Source organism: Plecotus auritus (genome assembly GCF_963455305.1).
Source record: "Plecotus auritus genome assembly, chromosome: 1".
Lineage (NCBI taxonomy): Eukaryota > Metazoa > Chordata > Mammalia > Chiroptera > Vespertilionidae > Plecotus > Plecotus auritus.
The window spans coordinates 46446719-46467042 of NC_137770.1; the positions used below are offsets into that span (position 1 = coordinate 46446719).

A 20324-nucleotide genomic window follows, 5' to 3' on the forward strand; every position below is an offset into this window, starting at 1 on the left:
TGGCCACACCCCATTCAGGGTGGGGGTCCCCACTGGGGTGCCTGGCCAGCCTGGGTGAGAGGCTGATGGCTGTTTGCAGGCTGGCCAAGCCCCCTAGTGGGGACCTTCACCCCATGGGAGTGTGGCCAGCCTGGGTGAGGAGCTGAGGACTGTTTTCAGGCTGGCCATGCCCCCTGGTGATCCAGGCTCCCAGCCCCTCCTTTTTCTTTTCTTTTTTTTCAGCGCCCCCTTGAGCAGAGGCCAGTGCTGGCTGGAAGCAGGTATCCGGGATTTATTTATCTTCTACAATTGAAACTTTGTAGCTTTGAGTGGAGGCCAGGGCAGGCTAGGGCGGTTGGGAAGCTTGGCTTTCTCCATTGCTGGGGACAACCCAAGCCTCCTGCTTGCTCCAGCTCCGTGGCTGCTGCCATTTTGGTTGGTCTAATTTGCATACTCACTCCTGATTGGCTGTGGGTGTAGCAGAGAGATGGTTAATTTGCATGTTTCTCTTTTATTAGTGTAGATAAATTTTAAATTAATTGTGATCTTTGATTCAATTATCAAACCTCTTTTAAAATTGATTATAAAGTCTAATCATATTGCCAAAAATATTACCAAACTTATAGTTGGAAAATTAGATTGGCCGCTGTCTCCCGGGTCCGGAGGGTGTCCTTTGCACCCGGCGGGGCCTGGGGCTCGTCCAGCCTGTTCTGCAGGGAAAGGTTAAGTGGGCAGAGGTGACGGCCCCGTCCTGAGAGAGGCGGGCCAGGCCGGGCGTATTTGAGGCGCGGAGCTGCCGCCCCATCCAGGACAACACGACCTCTCCAGGAGCCACACCCGGAGCAAGCGAGCGACTGTCGAGGCGCAGGGAAAATGGCAGACAGCTTTTCACTTAATGATGCCATATCTGGGTCTGGGAACCCCAACCCTCAAGGATGGCCTGGTCCATGGGGAAACCTGTCTGCTGGGGCAGGAGGCTACCCGGGGGCTGCCTATCCTGGGACCTACCCCGGGCAGGCACCTCCTGTCTTCTACCCCGGACAGGCACCTCCTGGTGCCTACCCTGGCCCTACAGCACCTGCTTATCCCAGACCAAATGCCCCAGGAGCCTACCCCAAAGAACCAAGTGGACCTGCGGCCTACACTGGTGCCGGCCCCGCTGGACCACTGACTGTGCCTTATGAAATGGCTTTCACTGGAGGAGTCATGCCTCGCATGCTGATAACAGTTATGGGTATAATAAAACTCAATGCAAACAGTCTTGTTTTAGATTTCAAGAGGGGGAATGATGTGGCTTTCCACTTTAACCCATGCTTCAATGAGAACAACAAGAGAGTCATAGTTTGCAATTCAAACCTGAATAATAACTGGGGACGTGAAGAAAGACAGATAATTTTCCCATTTGAAAGTGGTAAACCATTCAAAATCCAAGTACTGGTTGAATCTGACCACTTCAAGGTTGCAGTCAATAATGCTCACTTGTTGCAGTACAATCACCGGGTGAAAAATCTCAGGGAAATCAACACATTGGGAGTTACTGGTGACATCAGTCTCAACAGTGTTTCACACACTATGATATAATGTTAAAGAGGCAGATACTCTTTTAAAAAATAAAAATGAATGTAAACCTTACCCATTTAAAAGTTTCATGCTCACTGTAAGTGAAAAATTTTGCCTTTATTCAACAACATCCTTCTTATAAATCATCCATTTAATAAATATTCTAAGAGTTAAAAAAAAAAAAAAAAAGAAAATTAGATTGGATCACCAAAGTGGCCTGAGGTGACCTCTGAAAATAGTTTGCTTTTCACTTGACCCAGAAAACCCCACAAAATCATGCAAATAAAGAGGCTCAAATCTTCATGTTCACTTTAAGAACACCTGTGAAACTGTCCAGGCTACTAGGGTATGCATATTCGAGAAGCCATCAAGTATCTGAAAGATGTCACTTTACAGAAGTAGTGTGCCATTCTGTCGTTACAATGGTGGTGTTGGTAGGTGTGCCCAGGAGAAACAGTGGGGCTGGATACAGGGTCGGTGGCCCAAAGAGTGCTGAATTTTTGCTGCACATCTTGAAAATTCAGAGAGCAATGCTGAACTTAAGGGTTTAGATTTAGATTTTGGTCATTGAGCACATCTAGGTGAACAAAACTCCCAAGATGCCGCAGAACCTACAGAGCTCATGGGTGAATTAACCCACATGAGCTCTCCCTGCCACATTAAGATGATCCTTAATAAACTAAAACCTATCCTCCTCAGACTATTCCAAAAATTCAAGAGGAAGGAACACTTCCAAGCTCATTCTATGAAGCCAGCATCACCCTAATACCAAAACCAGATAAAGACAACACAATGAAAGAGAATTATAGGCCAATATCCCTCATGAACATAGATGACAAAATCCTCAACAAAATTCTAGCAAATCGGACCCAGCACTACATCAGAAAGATCATACACCATGACCAAGTAGAATTTATCCCAGGGATGCAAGGATGGGATAAATAAATGTTTATGTACAATATCTGCAAATCAATAAATGTGATACATCACATAAACAAATTGAGAGATAAAAATCACATAGTCATATCAATTGATGCAGAAAAAGCATTTGACAAAATCCAACACCCTTTCTTGATAAAAACTCTCAACAAGGTGGGAATAGAAGGATCATACCTCAACATAATAAAAGCTATATATGATAAACCCACAGCTAACATCATACTCAATGGGCAAAAACTAAAACCATTTCCCCTAAGAACAGGAACAAGACAGGGATGCCCACTCTCACCACTCCTGTTCGACATAGTACTGGAAGTATTAGCCATTGCAGTTAGACAAGAAATAAAAGGCATCCAAATTGGAAAAGAAGAAGTAAAGCTGTCCTTATTTGCAGATGACATGATATTGTACATAAAAAACCCGAAAGACTCCATCAGAAAACTATTAGACTTAAAAAATGAATTCGGCAATGTAGCAGGATACAAAATTAATGCCAAGAAATCTATGGCATTTCTATACACCAATAGTGAACTTACAGAAAGAGAGACTAAAAAAGCAATCCCATTTACCATCACACCAAAAAAATTAAGATACCTAGGAATAACCTTAACTAAGGAGGTAAAAGAAGTATACATGGAAAACTACAGGACACTGAAAAAAGAGATAGAGGAAGACGTTAAACAGATGGAAGAACATACCATGTTCATGGATTGGTAGAATCAACATCATTAAAATGTCAATACTACCCAAAGCAATCTATAGATTCAATGCACTCCCCATTAAAATACCAACGGCATATTTCACAGACCTAGAAAGAACTCTCCAAAAATTCATCTGGAATAAAAAAAGACCCTGAATAGCCACAGCAATCTTGAGAAAGAAGAACAAAGTAGGTGGGATCTCAATACCAGATTTCAAGCTGTATTACAAAGCCACTGTTCTCAAAACTGCCTGGTACTGGCACAAGAACAAACATATAGATCAATGGAATAGAATAGAGAACCCAGAAATCGACCAAAATCACTACGCTCAATTAATATTTGACAAAGGAGGCATGAACACACAATGGAGTCAAGACAGTCTCTTCAATAAATGGTGTTGGGAAAATTGGACAGATACATGCAAAAAAATGAAAGTAGACCACCAACTTACACCATACACAAAAATAAACTCAAAATGGATCAAGGACTTAAACATACAATGAGAAACCATAAAAATACTAGAGGAATCCACAGGCAGAAAAATCTCTGACATATGCCGAAGCAATTTCTTCACTGATACTGCTCCTAGGGTAATGGAAACTAAAGAGAAAATAAACAAATGGGACTACATCAAAATAAAAAGCTTTTGCACAGCAAAGGGAGACCATCAATAAAACAAGAAAGCCCACTGCATGGGAGAACATATTTGCCAATGATATCAGCGATAAGGGTTTAATCTCCAACATTTACTGGGAACTCATGCAGCTTAACAAAAAGAAGATAAACAACCCAGTCAAAAAATGGGCAACTGATCTAAATAGACACCTTTCGAAAGAAGACAGAAGAAAGGCCAAGAGACATATGAAAACCTGCTCAAAGTCACTAATCATCAGAAAGATGCAAATCAAAACAACAATGCGGTACCATCTCACACCTGTCAGAATGGCTATTATCAACAAATGACAAGTGCTGGCGAGGATGCGGAGAAAAAGGAACCCTCGTGGCACTGCTGATGGGAATGTAGACTGGTGCAGCCACTGTGGAGAACAGTATGGAGTTTCCTCAAAAAACTAAAAATGGAACTCCCATTTGACCCAGTGATCCCACTTTTAGGAATATATCCCAAGAAACTAGAAACACCAATCAGAAAGGATATATGCACCCCTATGTTCATAGCAGCACAATTCACCATAGCTAAGATTTGGAAACAGCCTAAGTGCCCATCAGCAGATGAGTGGATTAAAAAACTGTGGTACATCTACACAATGGAATACTACGCTGCGGTAAAGAAGGAGTTCTTACCATTTGCAACAACATGGATAGAGATGGAGAGCATTATGCTAAGTGAAATAAGCCAGGCAGAGAAAGATAAATATCACATGATCTCACTCACTTGTGGAATATAATGAACAACATAAACTGATGAACAAAAATAGATCCAGAGACAGAGAAACATCAATCAGAACGTCAATCCTCAGGGAAGGTAGAGGAGGGTGGGGGTAAGGGGGAGAGATCAACCAAAGGACTTATATGCATGCATGTAAGCCTAATCAATGGACACAGACAACAGGGGGGTGGGGGCATGAATGGGAGGTGGGGGGTAATGGGGGAATAAGGACACATATGTAATACTTTAATCAATAAAGAAATTAAAAAAAAAAAAAAGTTGATCCTTAATGAAAAAGAGCAGATTGTTCCCAAACCAGAAGAGAAGGTTACACAGAAGAAAAAGATATCCCAAAAGAAACTGAAGAAACAAAAACTTATGGTCTGGTAGTAAATTCAGCATAAAATAAATTAAAAAAAAAAAAAAAAATCAGATTGGAGATTGGGGTATAAATTATGTAAATTAAAATGTTCTAATTGTTCATGGGCTAGAGTTCTATTATTTCTATTTTTATTATTTTTAGTTTTATTGGATTGTAGACAATGCAATTATTTCTGCAAATTTCCTGAATTTCTTGCAGTTTTTGCTTCATGAAATGTTAGTGCTGAGTTATTTGGTGCATGAGTATTTATTACAATTTATTATGGATTACAGCCTTTGGCAAATGGCTCCCCTTTTTTTCTGTTTTACAACCTTTACCTTAAACTAAACCTGCTCAGATATCAATCTCATGACCTTTATGTTTTTCAAGAAAATGTTTTTATTGATTTTAGAGAGAGGAGAACAGAGAGGGATAGAGAGATAGAAGCATCGATGAGAAAGAAACATCACTAATTGGCTGCCTCCTGCATGCCTCCTACTGGGAATCACTTCTGCAACCCGGCATGTGCCCTGACCAGAAATCGAACCAGTGTCCTCCTGGTTCATGCACTGACACTCAACTACTGAGCCACATCAGCAGGAAATGATCCTTGTTTTTAAAATTAGCAATTTTGTCCCCCAAAAAGGAGACATATAGATTAGTACTCAAATATAACAACTGTAGCAGCTGACACTTAGCGCTGACCATGTCCTAAGCACTACCTTAGCATGGTAATGAATCATTTTCATTCTTACAACCTCTGATGTAAGTACTATTCATTATTATGCTCATTTTATAACGTGTTAAAGATCACACACCTACTTCAGCCAGGGCAACTCTCACCTCTGTGGAAGTTTTTCTTCCACTCCTGTAAAACAGCCCTAGAATTCATAAAAGAACAAACAATCTTAGAATGGAAAGGATACATACAGGACAGTACTGGCAGGGTAGTCAGATGACCTCCAAGTCCTCATGAACAAATCCCTCCTTTCCTGGTGAAGAAAAATGTTACCCAAAGGAGGAACTTGCCCTAAATGCACGGAGCTAATTAGCATCAAAGCATTTTCCAGCCCAACACTCTTTCCATTATTCAATGTTGCCTTCTGTGTCAAAAGGCAGAACCTTTAATCTCCACCAAATCTTCTGTGCTAATTACACAAACTTGAATCTTAAGTAAAATTCAGTATCCTCAAAGATCTACTCCTCCATGAAGCCTCCCTGGACCATTCATTCATGCTTAATCCGTATTTATTGTTTGGCAAACAAGACAGAAAAAGTGCAACATCCCTTGATGCTTACATTATACCAGGGGAAAGAGACAATGAACAAGTAGATAAACCTACAGATTGTGGTAAGCGCTATCAAAGTGACTGCAGATCAGGTGACAAGGGGGAGCAGTGCTACTTCCACAGAGTCTGGATACACTCTCTGAGGAGGTGACATTTAAGGTGAAACAGGATGAGGAGCCATCCACAATAAGAGCAAAGGAAAAAGTTCAGGCATAATTCTGGTTTATCTAAGGAATCCAGGATTGGAGGAGTACTAAGAGATGAAGTGGCCAGATAGACAGGAGCAGATTAAGTAGGATTTTGCCTATTTAAAAGCTTTCTCAGAAGGTTTTAAACATAAAAATGGAGAGGTCTGACATGCTTTAAAAGATAATCTGGCTGCTCTGTGGAAAATGGATTAGAGACAATTTGGAGTAGAAGCAGGCAGTCCAGTTGGGCTTCAGCATAGTCTTGTCAAAATGCTACTCAGAGTAAGGTCAGCAAACCAGTGCCTCTCTGATTAATGTTTGTTTCTAGTCTAGGAGATAACTGCAGAAATTGAGAGGAAATGTTTAGAAACTTTTGTAGCCATTTGGCATGGCTGCAACAGGATGTGATTAATGGGTTTATCTCACTAAACAGCTAAACAGGTTCTCCGCTGTCTGACACGGTTAGTTTCAAGTGGCAAAACTGCTTAAATGTATCAGTCACAATTCATTTCAAAAAGCTGTTTCTTCACCAGAGTTTGAGAAGCACTGATCTCCATGATTAATAACAGGGCTAATAGGAGGGCAGTAGCAGTGGAAATAGAAAAGACAAGTTCAAGATATACAATGGAGAAGAAGTGGTAGGACTTACTGAACAGGATATGAGGGGGAATCAGAGAAAGTAGGGACAAGGTTTCTGGCTTGAGCAAATAAACAGATGGTGGCACCATTTATTGTGAAGATAAGGGAGAAAGTGATTTAGAGGGGGAAAAATATCAAGAGTTGGACATCTTAAATTTGAGATGCCTGTGTGACATCCAAGCAGTGGATGTTCAAGTTTAGAGCTAGAGAAAAGATTTAGGTTGGAGATAAAAATTTCAGAATTATTACTACATAACATTTACAGTCATGGAAAAGTGCACATAGAGAAGAGAGCCCTGAGTATAGCCCAACCTGGTATTCAGAGGTTTGAAAAGGAGGAGCCCGCAAAGAGTGGCCAAGAGACACAGAACATGGAAAGTTGCAGGGGGAACAGGAGAGTGACTCAGGAAGGAGGGCACTCCTGAGAAATCTATAATAAAAGCGTAATATGCTAATTAGACCAGACGTCCTCCCGGACAAAGCCAGGGCTGCGAGGGAAGCCTGGGTCCTGGGTGCCAGAGGGAAGCTGGTACAGGCAGTTGGGGGAAGGAAGGCATACTCTTGCACGAATTTCGTGCATTATAATGAGGACAAAGAGGTGTCCATTAAATTTAGCAGCAAAGAGGTCACTGATGGGCTTTTGATGAACAATTTCACTGGAGTAATGTGCACAAAAGAGTGAATGGCAACTTGAAAGTAGAAACCACAGCCTGAATTGATCCTTTCTTGTGCATTCTCAGTCATCTCTTTTAGCACACCTATCTTTTTTACTTATCTGTTTGAGTGTTACATGTTTACTTACCATCTGTGCCCTCTCTTTTAGCACACCTATCTTTTTTACTTATCTGTTTGAGTGTTACATGTTTACTTACCATCTGTACCCTCAACCAAGCTATAAACTCCATAAAGGCAAGGACTGTGTCTCACTTATTTTTAAAAACTCCTTCCACTCTCCAAGCTTAGCACAATGTGTTTGTTAAACTGAATGAACTAATTTTGCACAACATTTTACTAAAAATAAAAACACTTCATAAGAGGTAGGTACAAGTGTACAATGCCTATTAAATGTTATTTCAATCTCCACATATGAAATTTTGTGTCTCTTCCCTAGCATGATCATACATCATTCCATATTAAACAATCCCTAACATATCCTCTAAGAAGCAATAAATATCCCATACAATAAATTATCTTCTAGAAAGCAATCTTTTAACTCCAATATACCAAAGGTGTGCCTGAATATCCCAGGAATTAAAAACTTTAGGTATGGTGGTTAAAGTGAAGTAGATAAGTCTTTAAAAAAAAAACACACCAAAAACACATGAATTTTGTTAAATTAAAAAAAATAAAAAAGCCATTCTGGAAAGAACATATCAAGTAAAAACAGCTTGGTTTCAATAGTAAGTACCTCCTTATAGTCTCCATTTCGGTTGAGTCTGTACCCCTCAGGAGTATGAAGCTGAACGGTTGTATTATTGATCACTTCTATGCAACACTCTTGATCAGGAAAGCTCAGTGGGCGCACCCTACAGTATACCTGAAAATACAAGGAAGTGCTTAAAGAACAAAAGTTGACTTTTTACCTGACTTTTCATTTAAGCTTCCCATTCATCCACTCAACAAATATTTGGTTTCTTAAATTAAGAGATCAATATAATAAACTTAGAGCTATGAAAACGAAAACTTGCTACACAAGACTGTTAAATGCAAACAGATATTAGATATGATAGGAAAGAAGATTTTTTTTTTTAAAGTATATTTTTACCGATTTCAGAGAGAAAGGGAGAGGGAGAAAGAGATAGAAACCACAGCCTGAATTGATCCTTTCTTGTGCATTCTCAGTCATCTCTTTTAGCACACCTATTCTTTTTTACTTATCTGTTTGAGTGTTACACATCCTGCACATCCCATCCCAACTGGGGATCGACCAGAAATGTGTACTGAACGGGAATTGAAATATGACCTCCTGGTTCACAGGTCGACACTCAACCACGGCGCCACACTGACTGGGTGATATGAGAGATTTTAAATGCACATAAATCTAAAACATTTTGGTAACAAAAGCATCAAACCCACAGCTTCTTTTCACTATTGTATTGACACAAATTTAATAAAGTTACACTACTAATTTAAAACTCTAAAAAAAATACCATACAATGAGAATTATTTGAAAATCTGTTCAAATTCTTTGGAATTGAATGTCAATTAATATTTGCCACCTTAACACTTAGTGTATACATAAGTAGATGCAAGATCTGAAATGTGGTTTTCTTAATCAGTGACAGTATTGAGGAAAAACTGTTCAGCTCTATGTGCAGAGCATGTGGTTCCCTCAGACCAAGAGACACATTCCAGTACCAGTGAAGGGAAGATTTAAAATATTCCAGAGCAGCCCGGCCAGCGTGGCTCAGTGGTCGAGCATTGACCTATGAACCAGAAGGTGACAGTTCGATTCCCAGTCAGGGCACATGCCCGGGTTACAGGCTCGATCCCCAGTGGGGGCGTGCAGGAGGCAACCGATCCATGATTCTCTCTCATCATTGATGTTTCTATCTCTCCCTCTTCCTTCCTCTAAAATCAATTAAAAAACATTTAAAAATAAAATATTCCAGAGCAAACCAACGGTCCTGTTTGCCCCCTGCCTTTTGTTGTTGTTGTTAATCCTCACCCAACGATATTGTTTCTATTGATATTCTAGAAACTAGAGAGGGAGGGAGAAGGATGGAGGGAGAGAGAGATAGAGACATCAATATGAGAGAGACATCAACTGGTTGCCTCATGCATGCATCCCGACCAGGACCAGGGATCATCACCTGCAACCAAGGTATGTGCCCGTGACTGTGAATTGAAGCCACGACCCTCTGGTGTGTGGGCTGACGCTCCAACCACTGACCCACACTGCCAGGGCTGCCACCTGCTTTGTAAAAGCCTGAAGCTAGTGAAGTACATGCAATTATGAATAGTAATTAGACTGAATTAAACTGTTCTCTATCAGTCTTACACTTGGTACCATAAAACATGGAGTTTGGGGCTTTCCTCATGAAGCATGCCATCAGTTGGTGTGTTACAGTCCTGAAGAAAGATTTTTCCCATCTTACAGAGTATGAAGAATTCTCTGGGATAGTTGAATATTTTTCATTATCTAACTCTTCAAATTATAATTAGTTATAGTAAGCATGCAGTTGACAACCAAAAATTTCATTTTATTGGACTAATGAATCATATATAGAAACAAAATTAGAAAGCTGGAACCAGCCTTAAGCAATTTAGTACAGTTCTTTTAACTAAATGTTCTTTGACTTCACTTCCACATCTCCATCCATTCCAAGCATACATATCCTATCTAATAAAAGAGTAATATGCAAATTGACCATCACTCCAACACACAAGATGGCTGCCCCCATGTGGACACAAGATGGCCACCACAAGATGGCCAGCAGAGGAGGGCAGTTGGGAGGGACCAGGCCTGCAAGGGAGGGCAGTTGTGGGCGATCAGGCCAGCAGGGGAGGGCAGCTGGGAGGGACCACGTCTGCAAGGGAGAGCAGTTGTGGGCAATCAGGCCAGCAGGAGAGGGCAGTTGTGGGCGATTAGGCCAGGAAGGAAGAGCAATTGTGGGGGACCAGGCCTACAAGGGAGGGCAGTTGGGGGAGATCAAGCCTGCAGGGGAGGGCAGTTAGGGGTGACCAGGCCGGCAGAATAGGGAAGTTGGGGGCAATCGGGCCTGCAGGGAAGGGCAGTTGGGGGGGACCCAGGCCTGCAGGGGAGGGCAGTTAGGGGAAATCAGGCTGGCAAGGAGTGGTTAGGGGGTGATCAGGCTGGCAGGCAGAAGTGGCTAGGGGCAATGAGGAATGCAGGCAGGCAAGCAGGTGGGAGCCAGCAGTCCTCAAGGGGTCCCAGATTGAAGAGGGTGCAGGCTGGGCTGAGGGACATCCTCCCCCGTGCAGGAATTTCGTGCACCGGGCCTCTAGTCTGATATAATAAAGAGGTAATATGCAAACTGGCTATCACGCCAACACACAAGATGGTTGTCCCCATGTGGACACAAGATGGCTGCCACAAGATGGCCAGCAGGGGAGGGCAGTTATGGGCAATCAGGCCAGCAGGGGAGGACAGTTAGGGGTGACCAGGCTGCAGGGGAGAGCAGTTAGGGGTGACTAGGCCGGCAGGGGAAGGCAGTTAGGGGCAATCGGGCCAGCAGGGGAGCAGTTAGACGTCTATCAGGCTGGCAGGGGAGTGGTTATGGGGTGATCAGGCTGGCAGTCAGAAGCGGTTAGGGGCAATCAGGCAGGCAGGTAGGAGAGCGGTTGGGAGCCAGCAATCCTGGATTGTGAGAGGTATGTTCGACTGCCGATTTAGGCCCGATCCCGGTGGCAGTCGAACATCGCTCAAGGGGTCCCAGATTGGAGAGGGTGCAGGTTGGGTTGAGGGACAGACACACACACACACACACACCCCGTGCACGAGTTTCATACACAGGACCTCTAGTAACACATAAAAGGAATGAAGAAAGAACACACACAAATTCACAGGAAGACCTTACCCCAACTGGGTCTTTAAGACTCGTTTGGGATCCTTTCTTCCCTACAGGTTTCCTGGGTGTCTTAGTCCTCCTGGTCATAGATTTTAAAAAACAAACAAAAACATTTCAGTTCAACAGTAACATTCAAAAACCTCACCTATAATTCATACAAATAAAAACATCCAAGGTTTATAAATTATTCCTGAGCAGTTCCAAAACACTACACCCTAAATAACCAACATGATTAAGAATAAATTGCACTAGTAGTGTTTGTGGCATGCATAAACCAAATATAATTAAAATTTGTTATAGGAGACATTTTTGTTACTACATGTACGTCCTTCATATGTAAAATAGCTGGGATATTTTCTTGAATGGCAATTTTACAGAGGCACAAGTTTGAAAAGTCTACTGATAAATGACCACACTTACCTCAAAACACATTTTTTTCTTTTTCTTTTTAAATAAATCTTTATTGTTCAGATTATTACAATTGTTCCTCTTTTTTCCCCCCATAGCTCCCCTCCACCTGGTTCCCACCCAACCCTCTGCCCTTACCACGCCCCCCCCCGTCCTCATCCATAGGTGTACGATTTTTGTCCAGTCTCTTCCCACACCCCGCACACCCCTTTCCCCCCGAGAATTGTCAGTCCACTCACTTTCTATGCCACTGATTCTATTATATTCACCAGTTTATTCTGTTCATCAGATTGTTTATTCACTTGATTTTTAGATTCACTTGTTGATAGACATGTATTTGTTGTTCATAATTTTTATCTTTACCTTTTTCTTCTTCTTTCTCTTCTTTAAGAATACCTTTCAGCATTTCATATAATACTGGTTTGGTGGTGATGAACTCCTTTAGCTTTTTCTTATCTGTGAAGCTCTTTATCTGACCTTCCATTCTGAATGATAGCTTTGCTGGGTAGAGTAATCTTTTGGTTGTAGGTTCTTGCTATTCGTCACTTTGAATATTTCTTGCCACTCCCGTCTGGCCTGCATAGTTTCTGTTGAGAAATCAGCTGACAATCGTATGGGTGCTCCCTTGTAGGTAATTAACTGTTTTTCTCTTGCTGCTTATAATATTCTCTCTTTGTGTTTTGCTCTTGGCATTTTAATTATGATGTGTCTTGGTGTGGTTCTCTTTGGATTCCTTTTGTTTGGGGTTCTGTGCGCTTCCTGGACTTGTAAGTCTATTTCTTTCACCAGGTGGGGGAAGTTTTCAGTCATTATTTCTTCAAATAGGTTTTCAGTATCTTGCTCTCTCTCTTCTTCTGGCACCCCCATAATTCTGATGTTAGTACTCTTGAAGTTGTCCCAGAGGCTCCTTACACTATCTTCATATTTTTGGATTCTTTTTTCTTTTTGCTTTTCCGGTTGTGTGTTTTTTGCTTCTTTGTATTTCAAATCTTTGACTTGATTCTTGTGATACTCTAATCTGCTGTTGGGTCTCTGTAATTATTTTTTATTTCCATCAGTGTATGCTTAATTTCTAGTTGGTCCTTTTTCATATCCTCGAGGGTCTCGCTAAATTTATTGGCCTTTTCTAGAAAATTCTTGAAAAACCTTATAACTGTGGTTTTGAACTCTATATCCAGTCGTTTGCTTTCCTCCATTTCTGTCATTTGTGACCTGTTTCTTTGTCTCTGCATTTTGGCTGCTTTTCTGAGTTGATAGAGTGGCTTTGTGTGCTAGGTGTCCTATAGGGCCCAGTGGCTCAGCCTCCCCAGTTACCTGAGGTGGACACTCTTGGTGCGCCCCTTTGTGGGCTGTGTGCTCAGTCTTGTTGTAGTTAAGCCTTGATTGTTGTTGGTATCACTGGGAGGAATTGACCTCCAGGCCAATTGGCTATAAGGATCAGCTGTGTCTACGCTGGGAGAACTGCTATGCTGGAGACACCCTTATAAGACAAGATCTGCAAAAGCCTCTGTGCTCACCTTGGATGGGGTGGAGTCTCACGGCGGAGCAGACATCAATGGCTTCCCATCAGCCCTGCCCTAAAAGGCCCTGGGTCTCAATGTCCCATGGTAGTCGCTGCAAGCACCTCTGAGAGAAAGCCGCCCTCAAGTTTCGCCCGTTGCCAGACAGTCCAGTTCCCCCCCAAATGAGTCTGGGTCCCCAGAGTCTCACCCGGAACTGGAGTTCAGAGCCGTAAGGAGCTTTTGTCTCCCTCCTGGTTGAAAAAGCCAGCCGCGTACTCAACTGCCAGCCCTGTCTGCGTGCGCGCCTCGGTACCTCTGCCTTCCATAGCTCCTCTGAGTCTCAGTGTGCTTTTCTCTTGCCTTCTAGTTGTAGAATTTCCACTCTGCCAACCTTCCTATGGTTCTGGATGATGTCCGTTCTGTCTTTTCATTGTAGTTTTGAAATTGTTGTGCGAGGCAGCTATTTAGGTGTTTACCTATGCCACCATCTTGGTTTCTCTTGAAACACATTTATGTGTGTGTGCACACACACATTGCACCAACAGCCATTGCCCAAGGTAGACTGACAAGTGATTAACTTCAATAACTTATAAAAACAGGTGGAGGAGAGATAGGAAGATGGCTGCCGACGAGAAGGTAGGCTGCAAGATAGTGAGAGAACGAAAGGCGAGTGTGTGGACATATGGGAAGTGTCTATTTGTGAGTGAGGGACATCTATATTCCAAGGACTGCTGGTGACTGGCGGACCAGGCTCCCCTGACCGGGCAGCCTCCACTGCTGCTGAAATCTCTCCTGGAGCAACCGGCTCTGCCACAGAGACTGCGCTATCTTGAACGGGAGAGTGGCTGTGATCTTTCCTTCAATTGGGAAGAATCGGATACCTCCCGGGACCCTATAACCACAACACCCAGGGACCAGCAGCGAACCCACAAACACTGGGTCTCAAGTAGTGCGAATATGCAGGACTTGAACAAGCACTGCACCTTCTCACAGAAAGGTCAGATTTCGCCCAGAGAAAGGTGAGGTCTGCGATTCAGGCTGAAGGGAGAAACGTGCATAGTCGGATCTAGAGGTTCAGAGGAAGTCTGCGCCCCACAAAATCTGGAGACGTTGGGGCCAGCATAGTCCACGAATGTGGAAGAGGGTCCACAGGGCTGCTGACACAAGAGAAGTCTATAAATCAACTCATAGCTGGGCTGGGTACAAAAAGGTAGGCTGAAGCTTTACCAGTAAACCGGATGCGCTGTGCCAGGGTAAAAAGACATGCTGAGCAGATTCACACAAAGGGCCAGGACGAAAAAGTCGTGAGTTCATGCACTTACTCTGGCTCTTTTTTCTCTTTAAATCATTGCTTTTGATTACTAAGCCCAGTACACAGGATCACCCAATTAAAAACACTCTCAGAGACTGCAGGGCAAAGTTGTTTTTGTGGAACCGGGGGATCGGAGCAGAGAGAAACGATCAGAAAACCAGCTTTGGGGCAGTCCATAACCCTAAACCAGTATTAAGTGCAGCAGGGAAAACAAATTCTGGGTAGAGAGAACTTACAGCCCTGGATGTCAATACAGAAACACTGCCACCCAGGGGTTGAATAACAAACTGACTCTTGTGTAAATACAACCACAGGCAGGCTGAGTAACAAAGAAATACTGCCTGCTTGAAAACAAGATTGTGGCTTACGACACAGCGGAACTGTGGAATGCAGGGAACTTCAAAACTATCCTGACTACCTGACAGGAAACAGGCGTGCCAAACAGAACAGTAGAGCAAGTGAATGATCTTCACTACTGCACATTTTTATTTTTTATCTTTTACTTAAGAAACTAAAACGTCTTTTTTTTCCCCCCTCACTTGATTTTACCTTTTTAATTATTATATTTTTATTTTTAATCAGTATTATTACTACTACTACTTTACCTTTTTAAAAAAGTTTCCTTTTATTTTCTCTTTATTTTATTTTGGGATTAGTGTTCTACACTGTATTTTCATTTTTCCTTTAGCGTCATTTTACTCTATCTCAACTTTACCTTTATGCCAACATTCTCTTCCTCACTTTTCCTCTTTTTTTGTCCTGTTTTTCTTACCCTATTCCTGTTTTAGATTTTCCCTACTTCTTTTTACCCCGTTAAAAATTCATCCTACTCATAGATCTAATTTCTGATCCCCTGCTCCAATTCCACACACACTTTTATCTTCTCTTTCTTCACTATCCAAATTTTTTTCTCTCGTCCTTTTTTTTTTATTTATGTTTTTTGTTTTATTTTGCCCTTCTTTCTCTCTGTCCTATTGTTGTTGTTAGCTTGTTGATTAGATTGGTTTTATTTTTTGTTTGTGTGATTGTTTGTCTCTTTTTGCTTCTGTTTTTCCTCTCCTTGCTTGTTATTAGTTGTTGTTTGTAGTTTGCATTCATATCTCGGTGTTAGTTGTTTGCATTTTTTTGGATTAGTTGTTCTATTTGAGTCTTTTTTATTCCCGTTCTTTTCTCTCTTACTTTTTTTCCTTTTCTCAATATCATTTTTGCACTCTTTTTTTTTTTCTTACCCCCTAGTTCTCTTTTCTCTGGTGGTCACCTTTATTTGGGGTTATTAATATCGTGAATACATTTGTGTTCAGTGCCTTGTTGTGTTGTATTTTGTGCCTTTAAGTCAATGCAGGAGAGAGAGCTACATAACCAAACACCTGGAAAGGAGAGATCATGGGGAGACAAAGAAACAGCCCGCATAGGAGAGAAAGGGAGGCTTTACTAGAAAAGGAAGTAAACGAAATGGAGGCAACCAATATGTGAGAGAAAGAATTCAGAGACATGGTCATAAGGCCATTGAAAAGGTTGAAAGACAAAATCAACAATATGTGTAAGAACCAAGAGGAAATGAAGAAGAACCAAGAAGAAATGAAAAATGACATAACTGCAATAAAGAAACTCAATAGAAAGCATCAACAGTAGACTAGAAGAAGCGGAGGACTGCATCAGTGAGCTAGAAGACAAGGTAGGAAAAAATATTCAAGAAGAGCATCATCTAGAATAAAAGCTTAAAAAACAAGAGGAGAGCCTAAGGCAGTGGTCGGCAAACTGTGGCTCGCGAGCCACATGCAGCTCGTGAGCCGCGGTTTGCCGCTCTGTTGACTAATGAGTTTGCTGACCACTGGCCTAAGGGAACGTTGGGACAACACAAAATGAAACAACATCCACATAATAGGGGTGCCAGAAGGAGAGGAACCTGAGCAAGGAATAGAAAACCTGTTGGAAGAAATGACAGAAAACTTCCCTGATACAGGGAAGAAAAAACTCACCCAAGTCCAAGAAGTTCATAGATCCCAAACAAAATGAACCCCAAAAGACCAATGCCAAGGCACATTATAATTAAACTGGCAAACACCAACGACAAAGTAAGAATCTTAAAAGTGGCTAGAGTGAGACAGAAAGTTACCTGCAAAGGATCCCCCATCAGACTAGTGACTGATTTCTCAACAGAAACACATCAGGCCAGAAGGGAATGGAATGAATTATACAAAGTCATGCAAAGGAAGGATCTGAATCCAAGAATACTGTACCCAGCAAGGCAATCAATCAAAATTGAGGGTGAAATCAGGAGCTTCACAGACAAAAAAGGACTAAGGGAGTTTATCACCACCAAACCAGCAATGCAAGAAATGCTAAAGGGTCTGCTGTAAAAAGAACAGGAAGCAAAGAAGGAACGCAGGCATAAAAAATAAAAATGGCGACAAACAAGTACCTATCAATAATAACTTAAAATGTAAATGGATTAAATGACCCAATCAAAAGACATAGGGTAGCTGAGTGGATAAGAAAACATGATCCATTTATCTGTTGTCTACAGGAAACCCACCTCAGAAAGAAGGACTCACAGAGACTGATGGTTAAGGGATGGAAAAAGGTATTTCAGGCGAATGGAAATGAAAAAAAAGTTGGGGTAACAATACTTATATCTTGACAAATTAGATCTCAAAGTGAACGACATAACAAGAGATAAGGAAGGCCACTTCATAATATTAAAGGGAGCAATCCAACAAGATATAACTCTAGTAAACATATACGCACCCAATAGAGGAGCACCCAAATACATAAAAAAAACTTCTGGAGGATATCAAGGGAGAGACTGACACCAATAGTCATAGCAGGGGACTTTAATACCCCACTAACACCACTGGACAAATCCTCTAAACAAAAAATCAGCAACAAAATATCAATCCTAAATGACACACTAGATCAGATGGAATTAATTGACATCTTCAGAACATTTTACTCCCAAAGCCACAGAATATCCATTCTTCTCAAGTGCACATGGGTCATTTTCAAAGAAAGACCATATTTTGGGACACAGGCAAAGTTTCTTCAAATTCAAGATAGACATCATATCAAGCATATTCTCAGATCACAATGGCATAAAACTAGAAATCAACTACAATAAAAACAATAAAAAAAATCAACACCTGGAGGTTAAATAGCATGCTATTAAACAATGACTGGGTTACCAGAGAGATTAAAGAAGAAATAAAAAGCATCATGGCAACAAAGGTTATTGAAAACACAACAATCCAAAATCTATGGGACACAGTGAAAGCAGTCTTGAGAGGGAAGTTCACAGCTCTACAGGCCTACCTCAAAAAAGAAGCAACAATTGTAATAAATTATCTAACCCTACAAGTCAAAGAGTTCGAAAAAGAGCAACAAAAAAAGCCCAGCAGAAGGAAGGAAATAATAAAGAACAGAGCGGAGATAAACGATATAGAAACCAAAAAAGAAAAAAAAAATACAAAAGATCAACAAAACCAAGAGCTGGTTCTTTGAAAGGATAAACAAGAGTGATGAACCTCTAGCCAGGCTCACCAAAAAGCAAAGAGAGAGGACCCAAATAAACAAAATCAGAAATGAAAGAGGTGAAGTAACAACTAATCCCACAGAAATACAAACAATTATGAAAAAATACTATGAACAACTCTGTTCCAACAAAATGGACAACCTAGATGAAATGGACATATGCTTAGAAAAATACAAGCTCCCAAAACTCAACCAAGAAGAATAAAAAAATCTGAATAGGCCGATAACTACTGAAGAAATTGAAACAGCGATCAAAAATCTTCTAGCAAACAAAAGCCCTGGTCTAGATGGCTTTACAGGAGAGCTCTACCAAGCATTCAAAGAAGAACTAAAAACTATCCTCCTCAGACTATTCCAAAAAATTCAAGAGGAAGGCACAATTCTAAGCTCTTTCTATGAAGCCAGCATTACCCTAATCCCAAAACCAGATAAAGACACCACAAAAAAAGAGAACTGCAGGCCAATATCTTTGATGAACATAGATGCTAAAATCCTCAACCAAATTCTAGCAAATCGGATTCAGCAATACATTAGAAAGATCATACACCATGACCAAGTGGGATTTATTCTGGGGATGCAAGGATGGTACAATATCTGCAAATCAATAAATGTGATACAGCCCTGATCGGTTTGGCTCAGTGGACAGAGCGTCGGCTTGCGGAATGAAGGGTCCCAGGTTCGATTCCGGTCAAGGGCATGTACCTTTGTTGCGGGCACATCCGCAGTAGGAGGTGTGCAGGAGGCAGCTGACCGATGTTTCTCTCTCATCGATGTTTCTAACTCTCTATCCCTCTCCCTTCCTCTCTGTAAAAAAGCAATAAAATACATTTTTTTAAAAATAAATGTGCCCTGACCGGTTTGACTCAGTGGATAGAGCGTCGGCCTGTGGACTGAAAGGTCTCAGGTTCGATTCCGGTCAAGGGCACGTACCTTGGTTGCGGGCACATCCCCAGTAGGGGGTGTGCAGGAGGCAGCTGATCGATGTTTCTCTCTCATCGATGTTTCTAACTCTCTATCCCTCTCCCTTCCTCTCTGTAAAAAATCAATTAAAAAAAATATATATATATATATTAAAAAAATAAATAAATGTGATACATCACATAAACAAACTGAGAGACAAAAATCACATAATCATATCAATTGATGCAGAAAAAGCTTTTGACAAAATCCAACACCCTTTCTTGATAAAAACTCTCAGCAAAGTGGGAATAGAGGGATCATACCTCAACATAATAAAAGCCCTATATGACAAACCTATAGACAACATCATACCCAATGGGCAAAAACTAAACTCATTTCCCCTAAGAACAGGAACAAGACAAGGATGCCCACTTTCACCACTCCTGTTCGACATAGTATTAGAAGTACTAGCCATAGCGATCAGACAAGAAGAAATAAAAGGCATCCAAATTGGAAAAGAAGCAAAACTGTCCTTATTCGCAGATGACATGATACTATACATAGAAAATCCCAAAGATTCCATGTAAAAACTACTAGACCTAATAAATGAATTTGGCAATGCAGCAGGATACAAAATTAACACCCAGGAATCTATGGCCATACACCAAATGAACTCACAGAAAGAGAAATGAAAGAAAACAATAACCCATTTACCATTGCATCAGAAAAATTAAGATACCTAGGAATAACCTTAACTAAGGACGTAAAAGACCTGTACTCGGAAAACTACAGGACATTGAAAAAGAGATAGAGGAAGACATAAACAAATGGAAGAATATACCATGTTCATGGATTGGTAGAATCAACATCATTAAAATGCCCATACTACCTAAAGCAATCTATAGATTTAATGCAATACCTATTAAAATACCAATGGCATATTTCACAGATCTAGAACAAACTCCACGAAAATTCATCTGGAATAAAAAAAGATCCCGAATAGCCACAGCTATCCTGAGAAAGAAGAACAAAGTTGGAGGGATCACAATACCAGACATCAAGCTATATTACCAAGCCACGGTTCTTAAAACTGCCTGGT

The 20324-nt window shown here is 41.2% G+C and overlaps 2 protein-coding genes across 2 annotated transcripts in view; one reads left to right on the forward strand and one right to left on the reverse strand.

Moving 5' to 3' along the window:
• KIF23 (kinesin family member 23) overlaps positions 1–20324 on the reverse strand; it is a 53752-nt gene that overhangs the window by 29875 nt on the left and 3553 nt on the right. Inside the window, exons 2-3 of the mRNA XM_080672683.1 lie at positions 11585–11654; positions 8452–8580 (exon numbers count right to left, since the gene is read on the reverse strand). Coding sequence (XP_080528809.1) covers positions 8452–8580; positions 11585–11654 — 199 coding nt within the window. The remainder of the gene's footprint in view (positions 1–8451; positions 8581–11584; positions 11655–20324) is intronic.
• LOC308252909 (galectin-3-like) lies at positions 853–1560 on the forward strand (the record flags this gene model as incomplete). The annotated part of the gene is made up of 1 exon (XM_080677772.1): positions 853–1560. The coding sequence occupies one exon, from the start codon at positions 853–855 to the stop codon at positions 1558–1560; it is 708 nt and encodes a 235-aa protein (XP_080533898.1).